General features: G+C 43.6%; 1 protein-coding gene across 1 annotated transcript in view; it reads right to left on the bottom strand.

Moving 5' to 3' along the window:
• SF3B1 (splicing factor 3b subunit 1) overlaps positions 1–25,032 on the bottom strand; it is a 52,074-nt gene that overhangs the window by 26,471 nt on the left and 571 nt on the right. Inside the window, 6 exon segments of the mRNA XM_015428257.1 lie at positions 2,134–2,368; positions 3,072–3,239; positions 6,195–6,274; positions 8,171–8,285; positions 10,204–10,305; positions 12,087–12,253. Coding sequence (XP_015283743.1) covers positions 2,134–2,368; positions 3,072–3,239; positions 6,195–6,274; positions 8,171–8,285; positions 10,204–10,305; positions 12,087–12,253 — 867 coding nt within the window.

The following is a 25,032-nucleotide window of genomic DNA, read 5'->3' as shown; positions in this document are numbered from 1 at the left end:
TTGTCGCAGCAGTTGTGGTGTGGGCGGGACCCGGGCTTTGCCTTCTGATTGGTGGCGATATATGCTGAGGAGCAGTGCCATCAGCCATACACTAAGGGAGTGCATTTTAGAATTAGAACTTTGGCACCCACTATTCAATTATATATAAGGAGAGATCAGAGGTCTTGAACTCATTTGTTATGAGGGCCGGATCCGACATAAATGTCACTTTGTTGGGCCAAACCAATTGTGCCATAAAACATAATGCCAGGTACCAGAGCTATAAAAAACAGGTTGCTTACCTGTAAAACTGGTGATCTTCGAGTGGTCATCTGAAAGGAACTGGCGGGATGTTCGCGCCCACCCCTCTGGGCATGCGCGGTGGGGTTCCTGCGCATGCTTGAGGGACTGGGCGCGAAAATCTGTTAAAAGAGCTTGCTACAGCACCGATCGATCCAGCGCATGCGCACTAGACCCATTGGTGTGAAGCACAGAGACCACGTCGAAGATCTGTAAGGACAGCAGCTGGTAAGCTCTGAGTTGGTGTATCCTCACTGCAAGCCCTCATGCACTGGGAGGGAGGTGCAAAGGAAAACCAGTATGGTTGGACTGGACAACCAGCAGTGCAGCACTGGGCAGACGCTCCTACACTGCCTGACCTCTGCGGACAAAGCTGTTCCGCCATGCTGAAGCCATAGTTAGGGTGGCTCCGCCCACTCCCCCCGGAGCAATCTCCTGTTCCCTCCCTTACACTAGATGTTTGCGGGCTGCATAAAAGCCCTGGATGGGCCAGATCCGGCCCCCGGGTCTTATGTTTGACACCCCTGCATTAGATTTTTCACAGGGGGAATGTACAATGAGATCAAGAGAAGATTTGACGGTCAAGAATAGAGTTGTCAATGGTTTTTTATGCACAACTACTGGAAAGGTTTAAAGTAGATTAAAAGATCTTATGGCTTTGATAAATCTAAGACTGAATCTGAAATGGAACTATGTACGAATGATTTACACGTTATTGCAAAAATGTATAAACTCTTGTTGAAATCTGAGACAGAAAGAACAGCTGAAAGAATTTATGATAAAATGGGCTAAAAATATACAAATGGAACAGTGGGAAAATATGTGGTTGAAAGGTCTTAAATTTACATTAAGTTCTAGTCTGAAAGAGAATTTTTATAAAATGTATCGCTGGTTTAGGTCTCCAGAAAAATTAGCTAAAATGTACAGAAATATATTGAACAGATGTTGGAAATGTGAACAACATGGACATTCTACCACCTATGGTGGACATGTAATAAAGCAAAAAAATTCTGGATACAAATACATTCATTTATCCAGAATGTCTGAAATCAGAGGCCTTTTGTTGGGACTAATGGACAGACACATAGAAAACAGACATGGAACTTTGTTTTTGTATATGACAAATGACAGCAAGTTTATTATATGTGCAAAAATGGGAAACTATCAGTACCTACAGTAAAGGATTGGCTGATGAAGATGATGGAACTTGCTAACAGCTTCTGCCAAATATTTCTCCAGTGTCCTTTGTCTGTATAAGGCTGTTCTGTAGCTTTCCTTTCTTTCAAAATACATTTTATTGCAGTTTCATCATCATATACAGAGTACATATATACTGTTCAATATGATCGTAACTCAAATATAAAGCACAACAAAATTCAAATATTAGCTAGTATAAATGACTGTAAATGGAAATGTCTTAACAGACTTTCTGCACAAAACAGAAAAAAAATGAACTGATGACTCATGGTTTTGAAGACTAATGGGGGGAACTGATTATAGAAAAAAGAGATGTCTTTCCTTTTGTATTTGTACTTGTAGAGAAAATTGGAAGTGTTTCATTTATACTTTATTTTTCTACTTTTTTTTACTACTTTTATTGCTTTTCTCTTTGTTTTATTTGTTGTTCAAAAAATTCTCATTAAAATTTATATGAAAGAGATGGGTTTGGGCAAGATGAGGCCTGCACACTATATTTGTTGCTGAACTCCCAGAACACCAGGCTTCACGGGACGGGAATTCCAGGGTCCCTTTCTCCACTGATTTTTAAACCAGTACATCGGGGAAGATGTTACTTGCAGAAGTAACCCAGATGACAGATGCCCACATGCTTATCAAGAACGTTTGTGATAATACCTCTCTCTGTTTTTGGAGTCTCGTCCCATCGATTCTTCCGTGCGCTGGAAGTTGCACCCCCGTGGCCAGGGGTCGCGTGACCAGGTGTGTCACGCCCAGGGGTTGCTGCTCCGGCTGGAGTATGACTGGGAGTCGGATCCCATATTTTCGATCCAGGGGTTGCCCCGGGTGTCTCACTGCCCTTTGCACGGCCAGGCGTTTCGTCCCATCGCAGTGATGGGGTATGCCCGGGGGTCTGAACAAGGAAGCAAAAAAAATAAAACTTGTAGCCATTTAAACTTGTAGCAAAGCACAGGATCCATTATGGATTCAACTGGAAAAGGATCAGCCAATTACAGGTATAGTCCCTGGTGAGTTGCTGCACAACAGGGGGAGGGGAGAATCCAGAGCAGCCATCATTTTAGTTGGTTGCAGCAAAAGGTCACAAGGAAGACTCTGACACACAAAGACAAAAGCATTTATTTGAAGGAGAAGCCTTCGTAGGGCAGAGTCAGAATGTCAGACAGAGGAAAGCTACACAGTGGGTGAAATTAAGAATAAATTGGGGAAGAAGAAGAGGAGGGGGGAGGGAGGAGGAGGAGATTGGATTTATACCCCGCCCTTCACTCTGAGTCTCAGAGCAGCTTACAAACTCCTTTCCCTTCCCCTCCCCACAATTTGTAGGTGGGGCTGAGAGAGCTCTGACAGAAACGGCTCTTTTTCAAGGACAGCTCTGACAGAACTGTGGCTTGCCCAAGGTCCTCCAGCAGGTGCAAGTGGAGGAGTGGGGAATCAAACCCGGTTCTCCCAGATTAGAGTCCGCGCACTTAACCACGACACCAAGCAAGCAATGGCATAAGGGGGATTGTGAGGAGGGGGGGGTTTACAGCAGAAGCAGACGACACAAGAGCCCGAGACTATCATCTCCTGCTAATCCCGCAAAACCCCCCCCCCTTTACCTCAGCTTGATCCCAGCTTGACAATTTCTTCGGTGTGGTCCCAGGAGTCTGGTCAGCAGTCTGATCCCAACGCCGCTTACGTTTGGATGGAGGCTGGGATGCGGCACCATTGACGACTTTCAGTTCCCCCGCCTTGGCCTTCTCTGCTAGCTGCTGCCTTATCTCCCTCTGTGACAAGAGGAAAACAATCGATTTGACCAAGGCATTCAAGTCCTCCAACACGACCCGTTGCAAAATAATTCCACCCCTTAGCTAACAGTGTATGCTAGCTGCTTTTTTGGGGGGGTCACTTGGAACACGTTTGACGGGCCAAGACTAGAGATGTGAAGGCCCGGAAAAAAAACGGAAAAATTTGGGAAAAAACCGTTTTCTTCCCGAAAAATTGGAAACATTGAAAAAAGAAAAGAAAAAAATTGATTATGGAACGTTTTATTTTAACATGATGAATAAAATATTTTAAGACAAGGTGTTCAAATATTTTCCAAATCATTTCTAAAATATATATATGGTATCAGATTGATCTAATTTCTGTGCACTGAGGACAAGCAAGTCCTAGGTTACAAACTGAACTCTCCAATGCAAGAACAAGATGCATTTCTTCCTTTAGGAGGTGCGATTGTCAGAAGAAAATAAAAAAGTTTCAGTTTTGTTTTTGCATGTGGGTGGGTATTCTGCGTGCAATAATTGTTTGGATACACTATATTTTTAATATGCTAGTTGTGATAATTTCATGCCAAGTAAAAATGTCCATAGTAATATTTTATGTTCCTAAAGTAACAGAATGACTTTCAATCTAGAAAAGACAAAAGAAATGCTAATGTAGCATTTTTTTCAATTTTTCCAAAAATTTCCATTTTTTTCTGGAAAAAAACGGTTTTTTTCCCGAGCTTCAAAATTTCCGGAAATTTTACATCTCTAGCCAAGACCCAAGCGCACTCCCCTTTCATGTCCCGCGGTTGGAGTACTGCAGTTAAAATTCCGGGGTGAATCGGTGTCACCAGATTGTGATCTCGTTAGAGATTAACTTGTGGCCCAGCGCAACGAAAGGAACCAAATAATTATGCCAATGTTGTGTTGCTGAATAATGATTTCTTGGGCAGCAGTTTGATAAGAAGATGGAATGAAGATGGTAAACCCTTGTATTCCAGATTCGACAGGGAAAGGGATTTTTCTTAGTGAACCTACATCCTCTTCATGTGCTAATTCTGTGGACGTTGTTTCGGTGTGCAGCAGCGGTGAAAAAGACAAGCTCCGTGTTGGGGATGATTGGGAAAAGGAACGATGACAGAACAGCCAATGCTGTAATCACCTTCAACTGAGCTACGGCCCAGACCCCTTTTGGAGTACTGTGTGCAGTTCCAGTTGCCGTATTGCAAAAAGGATATTACAGAACTGGAAAAAAACACAGAAAAGGGCAACCTGGATGATCAAGGAGTTGAAGCACCTTTCTTATGAGGAAAGGGTTTATGAGTCTGGGACTTTTTAACTGAGGGGGAAAGGCTGGTGGGGGAGAGGCACAAGGAACATTAATAAAATTAAGCATGGGGTGAAGGGTAGATAGGGCAAACTTCTTCACCCTGTCCTCAGAGGCAGTTTATGAAGCTGATAGGCAATATTTTATTTTATTTATTTATTTTGCGATTTTTATCCCGCCCTATCCAGTAGCTCAGGGCGGCTAACAACATCATAAATACTAAAACAATAAAAACGATTTTTATACAGTAAAATTGGTGCTAAAATCTATGCAGTCTATACAATTTACAAAATGCTCAGCGACTTGTTCTTGTGATCTTGATGGTAAACGCGTCCCAGCTTAAGCAACTGATCGACCTCATCGGGTCTCATAGGGTCTGGTGGATGGACGGTGCGGCGAGGTGGTATATGATGGTAGTGGCGGCGGCTCCTATCCAAAGGCCTGGTGGAAGAGCTCCGTCTTGCAGGCCCTGCGGAACTGCACTAGGTCCCGCAGGGCCCGTGACGGGATGCTGGACTGGATGGACTACTGGTCTGATCCAGCAGGGCTCTTCTGAGGTTCTTCTCAGGGGAAGGTCTCGGCCTCTCTGCCCTGTTGTTGGCTGTCCAGGGGAACTGGTTGGTCACTGTCTGAGATGGGATGCTGGACTGGATGGACTACTGGTCTGATCCAGCAGGGCTCTTCTGAGGTTCTTCTCAGGGGAAGGCCTCGGCCTCTCTGCCCTGCTGTTGGCCCTCCAGAGGAACTGGTTGGTCACTGTGTGAGACAGGAGGCTGGACTAGATGGACCCTTACTGGTCTGATCCAGCAGGGCTCTTATGCTGACTTCACTGCCAATAGATGTAGCAATGGCCACGAGCACAGATGGCTTTAACAGGGCATTAGATCTATCAAAAAGAGGTCAATCATTGGTTACCAGCTGCGGTGAGTAAAGAGGACCTTCAGGCAGCAGGCCTCTGGATACCTGCAGGAGGCAACAGGAGGGGAGACCCTTGGGCCTCTATGCCCTGTTTACGGGCCCTCCAGGACAACTGGCTGGTCACTGTGTCAAACAAGATACTGCACTAGACGGACCACTGGCCTGATCCAGCAAGGCTCTTCTTATGTTCTCGCACAAATGTTGATTTGTTTCATCTATATGGCAGTGATATTTTTCAAATCTGACACTGGAAAAAGATCGTTGCCACAGTTGATTCTAAGGGAGGGGATGAGCTCCGTTTTGAATGCTGTGTATTTTATGTTGTCGAAGGATTTCACGGCCGGAGTTCATTACCTGTTGTAGATTTTCCGGGTTGTATGGCAGTGATCTTGGCATTGTAGGACAGGAAACAATCCATATCCAAAAGAACCTCCTCAGGAAAGCTCCTCCATTAGCATGCTCATAGCCTGGGGAACTCCTACAAGATAATGACTCAGCCCCACCCCACCTTCCTGAGTAGATATAAATTACCTGCCTACCATTTTTCTTCTCACCTTGACACAGAGAGTACTCCCTCTTTCTGTGTTATACCTCTGAGGATGCCAGTCACAGCTGCTGGCGAAACGTCAGTTCCTACGATGCCAAGACCACGGCCAGACAGCCCGGAAAATCTACAACAGCTGTGTATTTTGTTTTACTGACTAGCCAAGTTAGATAACATGTTCACCAACCTCCTCTTTTGTTAAATGTTGTTCACGCATTACATCCATATATGTTCTGGCATTCATTTTAGGATCAGGTGTCTTCCCGCCTGCAGAGGAGAACAGCGACAGGACAGAAGCATAATAAGCGTGGGACCGGCTGAAACGTCAGTGCTTAAAAACGCCCTGCTCTAATAATTACGTTAACGTAAAAAAAAAATCAATTAATTTTACTGTTCTGACTGAATTTCTTTTTTAAAAAAAGGTTACACGTGTCTCTTACGTTTATTCACTTTGCTGATCAATTTAACCTGTTTGAACACAAACATAACTACAACGGTTTAAAAACAAATATATATATATATGTATTTTTTTTAAAAAAGGAGATAAGAATGATAAAATGACAGCACAGATTAAAAGAGTCTTCAGAAGTGATGGGTTCCTGGGTTGCTAATCCGGAATACGTACACTTTCGTGCCTTTGTCTCCACCAGCAGTTCTGACTTCAAGCGGCAGAATAGAAGCCTAGAAAATTATCTCTTTACCATTAGTAACACTTTGGAAAGATATTTATCATCAACACATTACCTTGTTCAAGCTGATAAAAGCCTACATCTGACTATGCACTATGGTACACCTAGACAACCACTCAAAACTGTTTTTTAAATCATAAAAACCAGCTTTTACGCTCGAGGAATCTGGACAGCCATTCCCAGATCCTTATTTTAAAGGCCTTTTGCCTAAAGAGCACCCAATTCTCCCCCCACTGCTTCCGCAGGTAAAATTACAAAGTGTGAGCTGATCGCAGTAAACGACATTTACCCTCATAAGGATACTCACAGGCAAACTTTTTTTGGTTTTTGTTTGTTTGTTTCACATCACTAAATATACTAAGCTGCACCTTGAATTTATTCTACTGTCAAATATTTTACTTTACAGAAGCCCGGCTATAGAGTAACAAACTTATCAAGGAAGCATCACTTTGTAAAGTGTGCCAGGTGGGCTATACAGGTAGTAATAGCATTACTACGGAGGACGAAAAATAAGAATGCTGAACACATTTTTTTTCTCTACGCTGAAGATCAGTGCCCAATTGGCAGTGTCATTCTGACACTAGCTTTGATAGGACTTTCCTTTGGGATACTTTTTCACCATTATCTACACAGGATGTGTTGAACTGCACCCTTAAGAATGCAGACAGGACTGGCATTTAGCAGTACTGCTGTAGGAAAGAAATTAAGGACAGTTAGTACGGGCCGGTGAATGCTGACAATACATGTTTATCATCAATGACAGTTAAGCAAGTAAAATCCATATCCCTAGCAATCCATGCAGGCTGAAACACTTCCATTTACAAAAACCTGCAGCCAATCATGAGCTTTAACTGACAGGCGCTCTAAAGTCACCTGTCGAGCCGATTCACCTGAGGAAAGTTTCCATCAGGCTGGGCTAACGCCCCTTGCACTGACCTATATTCCAAAATGATCAGAAAAGACTTGAACTATTAAAAAAGTTTCAAAAGTTTCTTAAAGCTGCTTTTGCTTCACTTAGCTAAACTTCCTCGAATTGAGATTTCAAGAATCGACTGCTCTGGTCTGCCAGTTAGCAATGTTAAAAAGCAGTCATTCTTTTTCTTTTTTTTTTAAGTTTCTGATTTTGGATCGAATGCTTCCAAGTAAAGCGGAAGATTCTGCAGCACTAAATACACAAGTTGTATGAAGTACAGTAACATATAACCCAAAGCAAAAAGAAAAGAGAAACCTTTAACCCTTTGTGTTTCTATGGCAATGGCTCATTATTTTCTTGTCCTTCTACCTGGAAAGAAAATTTGTATTATCAAAGATGAACAAAATGGCAAACTATGATTTCAACCAACTCTTTAATAAACTATGCAAACTAAAAAAAAAATCCTAAATTTATAAGCATGCCAACAGAAATCAAAGGGCTAAAGATAAATTTAAGGGGGACAAATGGGTAAGGTCCAGTGAAAAAGTGAAAATAAGTTACCATCTGCAAAGGGATCAAGACGCTCGGGGGAAATTATCATCATCCGCCTGCGGTTTTTGTACTCATCTTCCCGATCGGCAATCTTCTGTGGGCGGTGTTCAGCAAATGGATCATACTGGGGGGGAAAAAAGTAAACATTTATCTCAAAGGTATGCAAACAAAACCACTCCCAGCCTCAAACCAGCTGACCAAGTAGAGCAAATCAGTCCCTGGAACCTGACTTCACAATGGAGGCAGGAGGGGAAAAAAGGAAGTGTGAGATTATCTCCTAGACTGGATCTTTCTTCTAAAATACCTTCCTTTGGGGATGGGGACCAGATAGCTGCCTGGGCCATTAGAGGGTAACAAGGATGGTGAATGACAGAGTTTTAGGCAATTTTTTTTAAAGGAAAGAGTATCCTACTCTTTTATAAGCAGGTCACAACATGGAGATTACTCTTCCTGTAAAAATGGTTTAAAATGGTATTTTGGGAAAATCAGCACATTTCCCCATTAAACTCTTATTTAAAGATTCCGTTTAATATTTGCTCAAACTGACGGAGCTCAGATTCTGTGAGATGGCCACTCAAAGGGAAACTCTTGGGAAAATTCACGTGAGAGTTTGAGTGGCGACCTGAACCCTACCTCGGATCGCAGCATGATTTTCAGATGTGGCACCCAGACAGAAATCGGAAGGCTTTTGCCATAAATCACTGCCTTCTCAATATTTTTGTCATCACAACCTGCTCCGCTACAGCTGAATAAGCAGGCCAGTTTCTGTATTTAAGAAGGATTTTAAAATATGGCAATTTGACTTCTGGGTCTCCTTCTGTCCAGTCTGACAAGCACCAGCTGTTACTAGCACATTTCATAGTAGCTCCCTTTGGTGAAGTCATTCTTCTAGCCTGCTATGTTCAAAAAGGGCTTTGGTTTGAAATACCTCTCATGATTCAGATAAGCGCCGCCATTGCAGAGCAAAACAAAGTTTGAGCCCAGTGGCACCTTTAAAACTTTGTCTTAAAGGTGCCTCTGGGCTCAAACTTCCTTCTGTTGCTTCAGACCAATATGGCTACACACCAGAATCATTACAGAGCAAGTTAACTGAAGTATAGGACTACGTAGAGACGTAAAAGAAACACTGCTATGAAATTCCATCAACTGAGCATTTACAATTACACACAAACTCAACGGTCAGAACAATATTACACCGGGGTCCCCAACATAGCGCCAATGGGCATCACAACGCCCGCCCACACCTTTCCAGGCGCCCACCACGTGTTTTCAGGAAGTGAGCAAAGCCAGACGGGCCTTTGGCTCAGCAAGGCTTCTGATTGGCTGTGCAGATTTTTAAAAAACTTTCCTTTGGGAGCAGCTGCAGCCACAGCACAAGAACCTTCACTGCAGTAAGCTGCAGCAGTCATTTCCTGGCTGGCTCCACCTCCCGGGCCAGCCATTTTGTGGATGAGCCCACTATGCTGTGTCAGAGCCCCAATGGTGGCAACAGCCTCAAAAAGGCTCGGGAGCCAGTGCTCCCCCTAAGCTGAGTGAGTGTGAGGTAGCTCGCGGTTGTTTAGCCTCCGGCTCACACATTTTTGCCTCTGCTCAGGAAGGGACGGCTCCAGAGCAAACTCATTGATGCAGCAGGCAAATGGCTCGCTCGCCACTTTAATGCCGGCAGCTCAATACGCAGAATTTTCGCTCACAAGACTCCGCAGCTTAGAGGGAGCATTGCTAGGGACCCCTGTTCTTCATGCGACACAATTAAGCTTTACACATAAAAATGTGGCATTAAGTCACAGTCAACCTCTGGCGACCTCGTAGGGTTTTCGAGGCAAGAGACGAGCAGGGGTGATTCGCCACTGCCTGCCTCTGCACAGTAATCCCCTGTCTTCCTTGGGGGTCTCCCGCCCAAGTACGAACCAAGGCCGACACTGCTTAGCATCAACGCTGTGGTGGGACTGGGCTAGCCTGGGCTGTTAGGCGGCTCAACTCAGTCTACACTGCTGAAATCCATGCCTGACTATCCTTCGAGAACAGTAAAGGGGGATATGTACCTGTTCCGTTGACTGTGGTATATCATTAAGCAATGCCACTGGGGCATGGTACCCTGGCTTCTTCTGGCCGAGCAAGCTTGTCGAGGAGTAGTCATCGTCATCCTAGGGGAGAACACAAAAGAACGTTTACTGATCGTTACTTTTTGCCATCAGATCGCAGCATCAAATTGCTTTGCCGTTAGGACCCACAACTGGTATGTAGATCTTAAACTATCCATACAACCCAACCAGCCAACCTGGATTTCTCAGGGTATTGGGACATATTGACAGTGATTGAAAAACTGAGAAGGCATCGGACTACTGAAAGCAGAGCACACCCGACACGAGACGTTACGGTCTACAACTCCCAACGCAATTTCTGAATGGATTCAAACAAGCATCGTGTCAGACTACCGCAGCAATCAGTTCCTGACAGCTTTCTTTCAAAGAAGTTTATTGAGAAATTGAGAGTATGCAGATATCTTAACCATTCCGTGTTAGAACTAAAATAGTGCAGAAAAGTGAATAGTTATATTTGAAGAGGCCCCGATGGCCCAGGGCCAATCAGGGACCAGGTAGAAGCCCGCCAAAATAACAGGCTACTTTTCCCAAGAGAAATGCTAAACCAGGCATTGAAGGTCATACAGAGATAACAGAAACACAGAAGACACCGCACTGCTGAAACCTAACATTCCAGAGACACCCCCACTCCCATGGCAGCCAGGGCTTGGAGAAGCCTAGCTGACACATCATACGTTAACGTGTACCCTCCTCGGACACAAACTGCTCTTTTTCAAGGACAGCTGTGCCAGAGCTTGTGACTGACCCAAGGTCACATCAGCAGGTGCAAGTGGAGGAGTGGGGAATCAAACCCGGTTCTCCCAGATTAGAGTCCGCACACTTAACCACTACACAAAACTGGCTAATAGAGATAATAGAAACACTCCCATGGCAGCCAGGGCTTGGAGAGGCCTAGCTGACACATCATACATAAGGTGTGCCCTCCTCATCTCCGTTATAAACAGCACAATTTGAGGTTCGAGCACTGCCTCTGCTACAGAAATCTGCAGATCCGGTTGGACTTATGTGTGAGATTTACAGGACTGCAAATGCAGGTATGTGCTAACATGAAGTACTAGTCCCAGCTACCAGCAACCCCCACGTAAAAGCCAGGGCATAGGTTCTCCCCGCCCCCCGCCTCCAGATGAATGACTGCAGCTCCTTCACTCATTCATTCATAGACCATTAATGGCATATCATCAGTCAAAAAACAGATTAGAACATTGTACCATAAAAATTAAGGTCTAGGATTCCATATAAATTAGGTGCAGTCAAGAATAGCACTTAGAACATTGTACCATAAAAATTAAGGTCTAGGATTCCATATAAATTAGGTGCAGTCCAGAATAGCACTATCTAAAATTTTGTACTTTAAGAACTTCTATGAGAAATTCGGCAACACACCACTGGTGGTCTCGGGGGCCAAGTCACTCAAAAGAAACTGGCATTTTGACTTACTACTCAGATAATATTTGGGATGAAGCCAAGTTGAAAGCAATTTTTCATGAGGTGAATCATATAGGGGACATACGACCATTAAATGCTCAATTGTGTCCAGGGAGTTAAGACCACAAGGACACAGCCGTTCTTGCCATGGAATCTGATGGTGTCTGCCACGGAGTATTCCTTCACTTGTTTCCACAAAAAACAATGCAAATTATTTCTTTCAGTGAATAAATATACACACACATCACCCATAATGCTGGCAGACACCATCCTAGTAACTGCCACCCAAACTCTTTTCTCTTTCCCGTGGAAACACAGGCTACGCCATTTTTGAGTAACTGCAATTGCAAATACAGCCGAATCTTGGTTTCGGTAACAGTCTGCTGAAATGCACTTACATCCTCTAATTCAGTTGCAGCAATCGAAGTTACGTATCCAGCAAACCGGCTATCGCTTCCGCCGTAGATCTCTTGATCATAGTATCCTGTCGAGTCAAGGCCGACTCCTTGAGCTTCATCAAGGGCGACTTTTTTGCCTTGAATTTCTCGAATCTGTGCTTCGATATCTGTATGAAAGTATAAGCAATTTTTTTTTTTACATATTTTAACAATATCAGATTTATGGAGCATTTTAAGACAGGATACAGACAGCTTTAAAAGGGGATTGGATTGGATACATTCATGGAGAATAAGTCTATGGCTACTAGCCATGGTGGCTGACCTCCACCTTCAGACGAACGAATCCTCTGAATCCCAGAGCCAGGAGGCAACATCAGTGGAAGGCCTCGGCCTCTCTGCCCTGCTGTTGGCCCTCCAGAGGAACTGGTTAGCCACTGTATGAGACGGGATGCTGGACTAGAAGGGACCAGTGGTCTGATCCAGCAGGGCTCTTTGTATTTTCTTATATCAAGCATTTCTGTAATCTTTATTTTCCCCAAGGCATACTAAAATGGAAGTCTAGTGACAGTCATGCCTGTCCACACAGAATGTCAGGAGCCATTAATGAAGAAGTAATTTTACTACTCTAGTAGTCCGTTTCCAGCAGGAAATACTGTCAGATGCCTTTGCATTTTCCAACAGATCTTGCAATGAGAATCAAATTCTGGCAGTCCCGCTGCAGGTCTTCCTAACACCACAGGCACTGGGGTTGGCAGGATTACACTCACAAATCCCTGCATTTCTACAACACAGCCTTTGCTAGAGCTTTATCGGAGCTGAACACTTTGAGTGTTACAATGCATCAGGAGGAGGAGGAGGGGGAGACTGGTTTTATCCCCCCCTTCACTCAGAGTCTCAGAGCAGCATGCAAACTCCTTCCCCTCCCCAAAATAGACACCCTGTGAGGTAAGGTGGGGCTGAGAGAGCTTTTTTGAGAACTGCTCTTTCAAGAACAGCTCTGACAGAACTTGTGACTGACCCAAGGTCATCCAGCAGCTGCAAGAGGAGGAGTGGGGAATCAAACCCGGCTCTCCCAGATTAGAGTCTGCGCACTTCACCACTACACCAAACTGGCTCTCAGAAAAAATAAATTTTGTCTTTTTATATACTTATATATATTAAAAGGTTCTATTTCAAGCAAAGGCTTCCCCCTCTCCCACACAGATTTTACATTAAAGGTCTCCACACAACAGGCCAACACCCCTCCCCAGGTTTCATCACACAGGCAGGAACGGTGAGGGGAGAAGAGGCTCCAGAGTTCTATTAACTTTTCAGTTTCAAGTCCAAAGACTTCTGGGAACTGACCCAGCACAATGGTCCCAATTAAGACTTGCATGGATGTTGGCAAGAGTGCCCACTTGCCAGCCAGTGCCCACAGCTATTTTTTCCTCCAACCGTCAACAAGGTAAGAGATCCCGAGAGGTGATTTGCCACCACCTCCCTCTGTGCGGCGACCCTGGACTTCTTTGGTGGCCCCCCCATCCGAGTACTGGCCAGCCCCAGCCCCCGCCCCCAGCTTCCGAGATCTGACTAGCCTGGGCTATCCAGTTCAGGGCTGGCATCCAATAAAATTATACAAAGATTACTGTTCCAAGATCATTTACACATATTTCTTTCACAGTTGACGGCTCAGGGACAAATTCAGATCTAAATCACTTCATACACCAGCACAGTTCACATTTGCTGTAACTATCCCACCGGTTCCCGGACACTGATAGCTTGAGGCAACTCCCAAGGGTTCAGCACACACAAGCAGGAACTAACACAGAAGCAGTTTCTTCCTCTTCCGCACTCTGGAACTCAGATGACCTCACGTCTGAACTCCACAGCGTAACGGTGCAGCTCATTTTATTCATTTACAAAATCTATATCCCCCCTTTTCTGTCCTCACAAAGGGCCACCCAAGGCGGCTAACGTTTTAAAACATAGATGATAAAAATCACTTTAAAAACCATTACAATGAACCCGCCCCAACATGCATTATGAAAACAAAATTAAAAACAGAGTTTAAATACGTACTAAGACATAAAAACAGCAGTTAAAACGTTCATCTTTTACATCTTTTACTCGCAACCTCATTTGGAATACTGTGTGCAGTTCTGGTCACCACATCTTAAAAAGGATATTATAGCTTTGGAAAAAGTGCAGAAAAGGGCAACTCGAATGATAAAAGGGTTGTAACACTTTCCCTATGAGGAAAGGTTAAGGCGCTTAGGGCTCTTTAGCTTGGAGAAACGACGACTGAGGGGTGAGATGATTGAGGTTTATAAGGTCATGCAGGGGATAGAGCAGGTAGAGAAAGAGGTACTTTTCTCCCTTTCTCACAAGACAAGAACTCGTGGGCACTCCATGAAATTGCTGAGCAGTCGGGTTAGAATGGATAAAAGGAAGTACTTCTTCACCCAAAGAGTGATTAACACGTGGAATTCACTGCCACAGGAGGTGGTGGCGGCTACAATCATGGACGGCCTCAAAAGGGAATTAGATAAGCATATGGAGCAGAGGTCCATCAGTGGCTATTAGCCACAAGGTATAGATAGGGACTCTGGGGCAAGTGATGCTCTGTCTTCTTGGTGCTTGGGGGGGTCAACAGTGGGAGGGCTTCTAATGTCCTGGCCCCACTGGTAGACCTCCTGATGGCCCCTGGTATTTTTGGACTGTGTGATACAGAGTGTTGGACTGGATGGACCTTTGGCCTGATCCAACATTGGCGTCTCTTATGTTCTTAACTTTGTGACAGCCGTACAAGTCTTGTCAGTAAAGAAAAAACCCATCTAGAAACTGCAAATTTTAAGTAATTGTTGTCATTTCCAATGCAAGGTTACACTATTCTAATGAAGACAGACCAAGACGGGTAGCCTCATTAGTCTGTCTATACCACTAGAAAAGAGCAAGAGTCCAGTAGCACCTTAAAGACTAACAAAAATTTCATTTCTGGGGAACATGGTGACCTGATGAGCACTTTCAAAGGCCTCTGAGTGCTTTCTTGCTACGGGGTGAACAATGCCAGGGAAAGGAGGAATTTACTTCTCTATCCTTACCTCTCCCTCAGAGAGGAGACCCAAATGACAGGTGAATCCATGGGGGGGGGGGCTTGCTAAATCAGGTTTCCACTCTGGTTCTGGAAATATCAATGGGAGCTGAGACAAGGAAGGCTTTCTGCTGATGTCAGCCAACCACAACTGATCCCTTTCCCTCTCGCTTTTTAAAAAAAATCAATCTGGATTCAGCAATCTCTACAATAGTTTGGACTCCTGGAACTGCGATTGTAATTGGAAAGACTGGCAGACTACCAGCAGCGTTTGAAGTCAGCTTCCAATATATAAGGGTAAGAGGGACCCCCTTTGAAAATTTATGGCTTCTGGAGCAAGGCTTCTGTTAAACTTTGATCTTTAACTACAGCTACTCAGCAAGAGATTTATGTAACCAGTTTTAAATAACTTTATTTTGGCTGAACTGCACTTGGGGCTGCTTTCCAAGCTAAATAAGAAGGGGGGACCTGCGATACCAAGCCTTCACCCCGGCCCCAGTGGTGCGGCCTGAGTGGCTCCCAGCCACTGGATCTACCGATCTCCTCCCCACCGGGCGCGGCCTGAGCAGCTCCCAGCAGCCGGGCCCGCCAATCTCCTACCCCCCCTGGCTCCAGCAGTACGACCTGAGCGGCTCCCAGCCTCCGGGCCAGCAGAGTCTCCCCCCCAACGGCCAGAGCATTTTCTGCGCATGCACAGGGAACGCTCTTTTACTTTCTGGGGGATTTAAGTATCCCCCATATATTTTTTTCAACTTTTTAGATTTTTCTGCGCACCTGGAGACTGCTCCAAGTGTGCAGGAAAATCTCCCTGCCCCCCAAGTGCCCCCAATGTGTAGATTTAGATATCCGCACGGAGGGGGCAACTTGGCTATTAGATAAACAGATAGGTAAGTGAAGCTCTTTTTTATTATCTACTCTGCGGAATATACAATTGGTCATTTCAATTTTTACTCTTTCATATTCCCCACCATCTTTGGTGAAAGACATTTGTTTGAAGTGTTTAGTGTTTCATCTCTGATATGGTGCAGCGGGGATTTAAAACCTCCATTTTGCCAGACAGTCTGCTCCTCGGAAAGACAAGACTTATTCATTTTCCTCTGTTACATATTTTCCAATTTGGGCACCTTTTTTCAAATTCCCCAGAGAGAAAAATAAGAAAATGGGGGGGGGGGGGGAGATCTGAAGACCTTAGATGAATCAACGTAATAGAAAACAAAGCTAAGACGCCACTGTTTTTTCCTTCTATTTCCTTGTCCCCTCCTTCTCCCTCCACTATCCCCCTTCTCATTTATCACCTTTCCACCCTGCTTTACAAAATTTGAATAGGAAAAAAAAAAGTTCTGTTGGTGAAGAAGAAGAAATTGGATTTATACCCTGCCCTTCACTACCTGAAGGAGTCTCAGAGCGGTTTACAATTCTCCTTTCCCTCCCCCTCACCACAACAGACACCCTGTGAGGTCGGTGGGGCTGAGAGAGCTCTGAGAGAACTGCCCTTGAGAGAACAGCTTTGAAAGAACTTGTAACTGACCCAAGGTCACACCGGCAGCTGCATGTGGAGTAGTGGGGAATCAAGTCCGGTTCTCCCAGATTAGAGTCTGTGCTCCTAACCACTATATCAAACTGGCTCTTTTAGGATTGTGATTTAATGATCAGAAGATAAGCTACTTTTCTCATTTATACTATATTCATCCAACACTCATTTCTTGCTACATTTAGCTCTTTTTTATAAGAACCGTAGATAATACCTTTTTATTTTAATGGACATATACTTTAGCTGAGTTACTGAAATAGTATAAGAACATAAGAACATAAGGGAAATAATATACGGAAAGCATGTATAATATTTTTAAAACGAGAAGACCAAACAGGAAAATGGCAACAAGAACACATCAAAGAGAAAAATAAAAAAGAGTACAGATGAAACAGACGAGGACCAGAGAACTGAAGATATGGTGGGGAAATTATCATGGACATGTGGTGCACCAAACACAACAATTTGAAAAAAGAACTTAAAAAGACCATTTAATATTCAGAGAAAAGAACCTTAAAGAATATTCAGAGTATTCAGAGAAATATTCAAGAATCTCCAGAAGAACATTTAAGAAGTGTGTCAAGAGATATCAGCTAGACTATTAGAAATTAATTTAAAATTACAAGAACACAAGAAATCAGAAAAACCGAAGAGAAGCAAAAAGATAATGACACACATTTAGAAAGGCAGGATCTTTGGACTGAGAAGGCAGAAGAAATGAAATCCTGGAACCTCAATAATAATCTGCATTTTAAAGAAATTCCAGAGGACTTTGGGAGGCCAAATTTGGGGGGAAAGCTTTCATGATTTAATTCAGAATTATTTGAAGGTTGAAGACTTTCCTGACACTGCCTAGATTTTTAGAGTGAATTCAAGATCTGCATACTTTAGCTGAGTTACTGAAATAGTATAAACTTTGATTGTTATGCATTTGATATATGGAAATAATATACGGAAAGCATGTACAATATTTTTAAAAAGAGAAGACCAAACAGGAAAATGGCAACACATCAAAGAGAAAAAGAAAAAGGAGTACAGATGAAACAGACGAGGACCAGAGAACTGAAGATATGGTGGGAAGATTATCATGGACACGTGGTGCACCAAACACAATAATTTGAAAAAAGAACTTCAAAAGACCATTTAAGATTCAGAGAAAAGAACCTTAAAGAATATTCAGAGTATTCAGAGAAATATTCAAGAATCTCCAGAAGAACATTTAAGAGTGTGTCAAGAGATATCAGCTAGACTATTAGAAATTAATTTAAAATTACAAGAACACAAGAAATCAGAAAAACCGAAGAGAAGCAAAAAGATAATGACACACATTTAGAAAGGCAGGATCTTTGGACTGAGAAGGCAGAAGAAATGAAATCCTGGAACCTCAATAATAATCTGCATTTTAAAGAAATTCCAGAGGACTTTGGGAGGCCAAATTTGGGGGGAAAGCTTTCATGATTTAATTCAGAATTATTTGAAGGTTGAAGACTTTCCTGACACTGCCTAGATTTTTAGAGTGAATTCAAGATCTGCATTCAAGAGTAAGTTACCTCAAGATATACTGGTCCGATTCACCTACAAGAAAATATGAGATAATACTAAAGAACCAAAGGGAATCACCAGTCAAGATTGCATGGAAAGAAGTGCAGACCTTTCAGGATTTACCAAGAAGTGTGTTAAGAAAGACTTTGACCTTTTGAGACAGATTTTACAAAAGAAATATCCGTGCCACTTCTACATTTTCATTTGAACCATTAATAGATAAATAGTATCCATTTGTATTCGAGATATTTCATTTGGAACAGATTTTAATTCTACTTCTATTTCATTACCTTACCTCCTGCTAGCATAATACACACTCCATCTCTCCTCAACAGCCTATTTGAGACCTGTTTCTCAAATAGGCTGTTAATTTTGCCATTACTGCATAATCAGCAAGTTTATTTTCCTGTTCTTCTAAACGTGGACAGATGTCTACTTTCCATTTTACTGCGTAAATAGTTCTCGCTACTGTCATCATGTATTTGAATACCCTCCAAGGCGGAAATCTGTGTGCTGTAGGAAGATGGGAGAGGAGATCCTATCAAAAATCTCTTAATCAGCAGATGCGAGGAGATTGGGTGACTTTAAAAGCCCATACCAACACCCTGAATTGAGCCTGGAAGCAAACTGGAAGCCAGTGTAGACAGAACAAGACTACAGCAATATGGTCCCTACTATTCATCACTCTGGCCACAACATTCTGTACCAACAGTCTTCAAGAACAGCCTCATATAAACCACATTGCATTAATCTAATCTGGAAGTTACCAGGGAATGTCCCACAGTGACAAGATCTTTTCTGCCCAGGAAGGACGGACTTCCCTTTCTGAAGACTGAGGAATTTCTCCCAGTTTTCCACTGGAAGAAGTGGAAAATGCTGGGGAATACCAAGAGACTCCTTTGAAATTATTTCTTTCCCCCTTTGGAATAAGTGTGATGAGATACCATATGGTGAAACAGTTTGCAATTCTTTCTCTTTAATAATTTGCAATTTTGCTTGTAGAAAAAGCAGCTAAATTCCATACATATGCCAATTTATACAATTTTATATGCTAACTAACAACTATGTTGCTAAAGCAAGAAAACGGGTTTAGGTTAGGGTTAGTACTGCATACACTTAAACTTTTCCCATAATAAAGATATGTCCAAACTAAAGCGATTACAGTTTGCAGAGCATAAAAAAAAAGATAATGGCATCAAATGTGCAGAAGATATGCTGATTATGCTGTTAGGCTTTTAGACAGTTTTCCAACGAAACCTATACAGCAAATATTATGAACCAGAATCCTGACTGATAAAGATGTCACAGCACTCATCAAAATCACGTCTACCACTTGCAATGTTCCAAGAAAACAGCACAAATCAGCCCCTGGACACCGCTGGAATTCTGACATAAGGCAGTGGGCACACAGGAGTCGGAGCCAACCACAAAATGTCACAGAGCAAGCTTATGTCAAACTGTGAGAGCAAGCTTATGTCGAACTGTAATAGTACCTCTTCAACGTTTCAGGCAGAGGCTTTGCTTAACAGGACACCTTTAAATCTGCACAGCCAAACAGAAATTGTGGGGCCAAAAGCCCCGCCTAGCCCCACCCACTTTCTAAAAGCATCTGGTGGGCACCAGGAAGGTGTCATCAGGCACCACACCCCTGGTGTAAATGATTATGCAAAGACATGGCAAAGTAAATGGTGTGGGTATATCTGAAAGTAAGTGGAAATTTAGCCACAGAATTTTTTGGATAATGTAAAATAGTGTTATTCTGAGATCTGACACAAGGGCTGGATCCAAACCCCGCCCCCCCCCCAAAAAAAGTGAATTTGCAGGACTGATTTTTTCCATCCTCCCATTCTCAGTTCAGACCCTACAACCCTCTGAAAAGCTGTTCCTTTTTTTATATATGTTTTTTATTTTCAAACCAACACTTAATATCAATCTTTTCCTCTATTATAGTACCTGTATCATTTCCCCACCTTGTGCTATCATATAAAATTTGCAAATATATGAATATATGCAATTTCTTATTTTCTACTCATATGGACTTTGTCTAAACATTTTATTAACTTCTTTCATTAGATATATAAAAATGTATAGTGGGCTCTTACGCCATCAAAAGCCTCAGGGACTCCCTCAGTAGAAATATGGTAGGATCTACCTCCATCAAAGCTGTTCCTGAGGGACCCCCCATTAAAGCCAGGGATACGGGACTCCGGTCAGAACCTTTTGGTCTCTGCACAGAGACTGCTTTGCTCATACAAGAGGGCACAGGAGGATGGGGGAGATTTCAGCCGCTTCCTCCTCCTTGCAGCAACCTGCTATGACACATCCCACGAGGGTCTCTTGAGCCCTCTCCCGGGGAGGGCAGTATACAAACCTAATATAATAGCATAAATAAGCCCTAGCAACCAGCTTCTGGGTGAGATGTCACAGAGGCCTCTACAGCGAAGAGGAACGTGGACCCGTGCCACCAATTCACTGTTCATGGAAGGGTCGGATCCAGCATTACGCTACAATACAATGGTAGTGCTGCTAAAGGCGGAGAGTGGCTATTTTCTCTCATCCTATCACCTGAAGTGTGCGATGCCACAATTACCTCACGACTCAGTCAGAGATCCCCTGACTCATCCACAAAGCCTCTTCTATACAAGTCGTACATACATGCATTCAAAACCTTGTCTTTTATTAAAATGAACATGGGGGTATTTGAGTTCAAGACAACTTTCCTTCGGAGCCATCCCAAAAACGTAGCAGCCAGACTCTCCCCCCCCCCTTTAGCTTTTGGGGTTTGCTTTTCACTGACCACATTTTTTAGGTAGTGTTGCCAAAAACACCTAATCCTAACGTCTTCACAGTTTCTCATAATAGTATTAAACAGTATGAAAACTATGCCAAACATATTGCTGTATATAAATAAATATAGGAGTAACCCTGTTTATCATGACCACGACAAAAAAGTTAACCTCTGACTGGAGCCTAAGTGCTCCCCAATTTTTCATAATCCCATCATTTGCTTTTAAAAGCTTTGTTTAGCTTAATACTGAAGCCCCGGCATTTTTATCTGTTGGATTTTTATTTATCTATTTATTTAATTAAATGTTTCTCCTGCCCTCCCTGCCAGATTTTTTAGTCGCCACTCACCCAAAGGGTCTCCTGGTGACTCACAACATTAAAACAAATCAGTTAAAAAGAACATAAAAACAAGCAACAAATATAAATTAGCAATAAAATATTAACATTAAAATATTAAAATATGTGGCTATCACCACATCACTTCTGAAACGGCCCAAACATGTGGTTACCCTCCCAAGACCAACCTAAGCAGCTCAGCCTTGCATGCCCCCTGCGGAAACTAAACAATTCCGCTAGGGTGCGGGTGCCATCCGGGAGTGCATTCCACAGAGTAGGGGCCACAACTGAGAAGGCCCTTCCCTGGTGACAGCTAACCATGTCATCTTGGGGCCAGGCACCTGCAAGAGGCCCCTAGACAATGACCAAAGGGAGTGTGGGGGCTGTAACGGGAGAGGCGGTCCCATAGGTATGAGCGTCCCAGACCGTTGAGGGCTTCGAAGGTTAGCGCCAACACCTTGAATTGGACCTGGAGACTAACTGGTATATACTGTAAGAAGCAACCAAAAAACTGAATCCATCCACCATCTCTGAACAGTATAAAGTTAAGTTTACACATAAACAAGCAATCAGAAGAACTTCGTGCACATTTGTTTCATGTCATAGAACAAAACATTCTGATACCAAATAATAAAGAAGCTTTCGGTTGGATCCAGCCAGCTTGTTTTGTACAACCTCCTCCGCTAATTCTTGTTACAGCTACACGACTTTTGTCCTGTATAGGTCCCATGATCCCAAGCTGGGTTTCTTTTGTGGTCATGAGAGACCCCTTCTTCCCTTTTTCAGCAGTGAAAGAACCCGTTTCATCCATCCTTTGTACTGCCTCTGAGAAATGCTCAGAGAAGCTACAATTAAATCACTGCTGAAAATACTAGGCACCACAATGGAATTTCCAGGCCCCATGGCAACCAGGGATTTGTCAAACCCTGCGTTAATATATACTAACTGCAGTATCTGTCACTCCAGCACAAAGTTCCAACCTTTCCAGGTCCACCTTTTAACCTCCCATGTGGTAGCAGGACTCACTGCGGCGCCAGTCATATGACAGGAAGAGGAAAAACAAAATATTTGAACTAGTATATGCTAAAAAAAAGGAATTATCTCTACTGCTGAGTGAGCGAATCTTGCTTCTCTGCTGGTCCCACCTGCATGCCAAGATATGCAGGAGGTACGGCACAGGGATCTTAGCATCAGATTCTTTTAAAAAAAAACCCAAAAGACAGCTGTATCGGGACTCAACAGTGGCCTCTATGAACTCTTTGTGTATAACTACATTCAAATGATACTGTAAAAATACCTAGAACACACACGAGGGTCCAAGTCTACACACGACGACAGGGATATCTGAAAGACGAATGAGTACCTAAGGCTGTAATCCTAAACACTGGAATCAATAGGGCTTTTTTTCCCAAACAAATGTGTTAGGGCAGAAATGCAAATCTGATCAGAGAGGACCTGGCTCTATTAGTAAACAGGAGCACTAAACTTTTGATAGAGACAAAAATCATAATTCTTCTTCAATTGGAAAAAAAGGAAACAGGAGGGGGAGAACCACACTAAAAAACCCCACCCCTTTTATTCAAAACTACGGCATTTGTGGAGACAACGTATCAGAGGATAATCCCCTCCCAGTAACTAATCCACCACAATATCTATAAGGAAGTGAGATGCCAATATTTACTTCTTGCAGGTTCCGGTCATTGACTAGTCTAGTCAGTTAAATGTCTACTAACTGCTTACTAACAAAATCATGAGCATTATAAGAAAGGCAATCCGTGCCTTTACAACTGCTCTAGATTTGACATGCAGGCAGAAGTCTGCTACAAGAGACTAAATCAATTGTCTCCAGGCAACAGGTTGAAACCCTCAGGGGGAGGTAACTGACCTACCTAACGGAATACAGGCCCCTGAAGAGCCGCCCCCCTACTTTTTGGTACCTTCTGAAATGTCCTGATGCTAGGACACGCAGGTAGAGAGCAAGTGTGCCAGCCCTCAGAATGCATGCACACTCAGAGGAGCAATGTTACGGGGAGGTCAACGGGTGGCAAAGAGGATTCCTTGGTGGCTTTGCCCCACAACTTTATTCATGTTCCTGGCTCTTCGGTCTGTCATCCAAGCCTTGACAGTGGTAAAACTGTAACACTGGCTCCCTCCTTTTCCTGTCATGTGACTCTGATGGCATGTGACCTATTCCTACCACAATTATGGTTGCAGAATTCTTAGCTGAATCAGCCGCACTTAGATACAGTCTTTTTACATAGCACGCATATTTTATTGTCTTAATTTACTTACTGGAATTAAATGTATCTTCTTAAATGTATTTATTATATACTACTATGCCATTAAAGATGTCTGAACTGAACTATCCCTTTATTTGAGGCTCAGTGGGTTGCAGGTCTGCAAAGGTAGCTGGTATCCATCACATACAAAGCCCTTCACGGCCTTGACCCCTCATATCTTTGAGGCCGCCTCTTCCCCTACGGTCCGCTAAGACAGCTTCGCTTACTGGAGCCACGGTCTTCTGCAGGTGCTAACCTGCGAAAGGGCAAAATCAACAACTGCCTGCAGACATGGCTTTCCTGTGGTGGCCTCCACCTTATAGAGCGGCCTGCCTGAAGAGGTCACACATATTTTTTGTCTCCGCTCAGGAAGGGACGGCTCCAGAAGAGCAAACTGGTTTACGCAGCGGCCAAACGGCTCGCTCACAACTTTAATGCCAGTAGTCGCTCACAAAGTAGAGTTCTTGCTCACAAGACTCCACAGCTTAGAGGGAGCGTTGGTGACCCCTCTACGCCCCAGCTTGAATGAAGGACCTAAGAACAACCACCCCGGACTGGATGAGACCAAAAAAAGGGGGGGAAGCAGTTAGGAAAAAAGGTCACGAAAGCAGCTTGTCGTGGCGCAGAGATTGCAAACCTTCAAAAATAAATAAGTAGAAAAATAAAGCATCCGGCCTCACTGACTTCCTGCCCACCAGTGGACAGTGTTCCCTCCAGGGCTTTTTGTAGCAGGAACTCCTTTGCATATTAGGCGACACACCCCTAATGTAGCAAACCCGCCAAGAGCTTACAGAGCTCTTCTTACAGGGGATACTGTAAGCTCTTGGAGGATTGGCTACTTTAGGGGTGTGTCGCCTAATATGCAAAGGAGTTCCTGCTACAAAAAGAGCCCTTCCCTCTAAGCTGAGTGAGTGTGAGCCAGCTCACAGTTCTTTAGCCTCCAGCTCACACATATTTTTTGTCTCCGCTCAGGAAGGGACGGCTCCAAAAAAGCAAACTGATTTTATTTAATTATTTACTTGGGATTTATATCCCGCCCTACCCAAGCGGCCCAGGGCGGCAGCAGCCAAACGGGCTCGCTCACAACTTTAGCGCCAGGAGCTCACCCAGTAGAGGTTTTGCTCACAAGACTCCACAGCTTAAGAGGGAGCGCTGGCGACCCCTCTACGCCCCATAAGGACATAAGAAGAAGAACAACCCCGGGCTGGATCAGACCAAAAGGGGGGGGGGGGCGCTTAGGAAAAAAAGCCACGAAAAGCAGCTTGCCGCCGTGCAGGGATCGCAAACCTTAAAAAAATAAATAAACAGATAAATAAATAAATAAATAAAGGAAGGAAGCCTCCAGCCCCGCTGGCCTCCCTCCCACCCGCGGCCAGCCCCTCCTCCCCCGCTTCAACGCGA

Source organism: Gekko japonicus, unplaced genomic scaffold, assembly GCF_001447785.1.
Source record: "Gekko japonicus isolate JY-2015 unplaced genomic scaffold, Gekko_japonicus_V1.1 scaffold2056, whole genome shotgun sequence".
Classification (NCBI taxonomy): Eukaryota; Metazoa; Chordata; class Lepidosauria; order Squamata; family Gekkonidae; genus Gekko; species Gekko japonicus.
The sequence above is the reverse complement of the archived record's forward strand: the minus strand, read 5'-3'. Positions and strand labels throughout refer to the sequence as shown.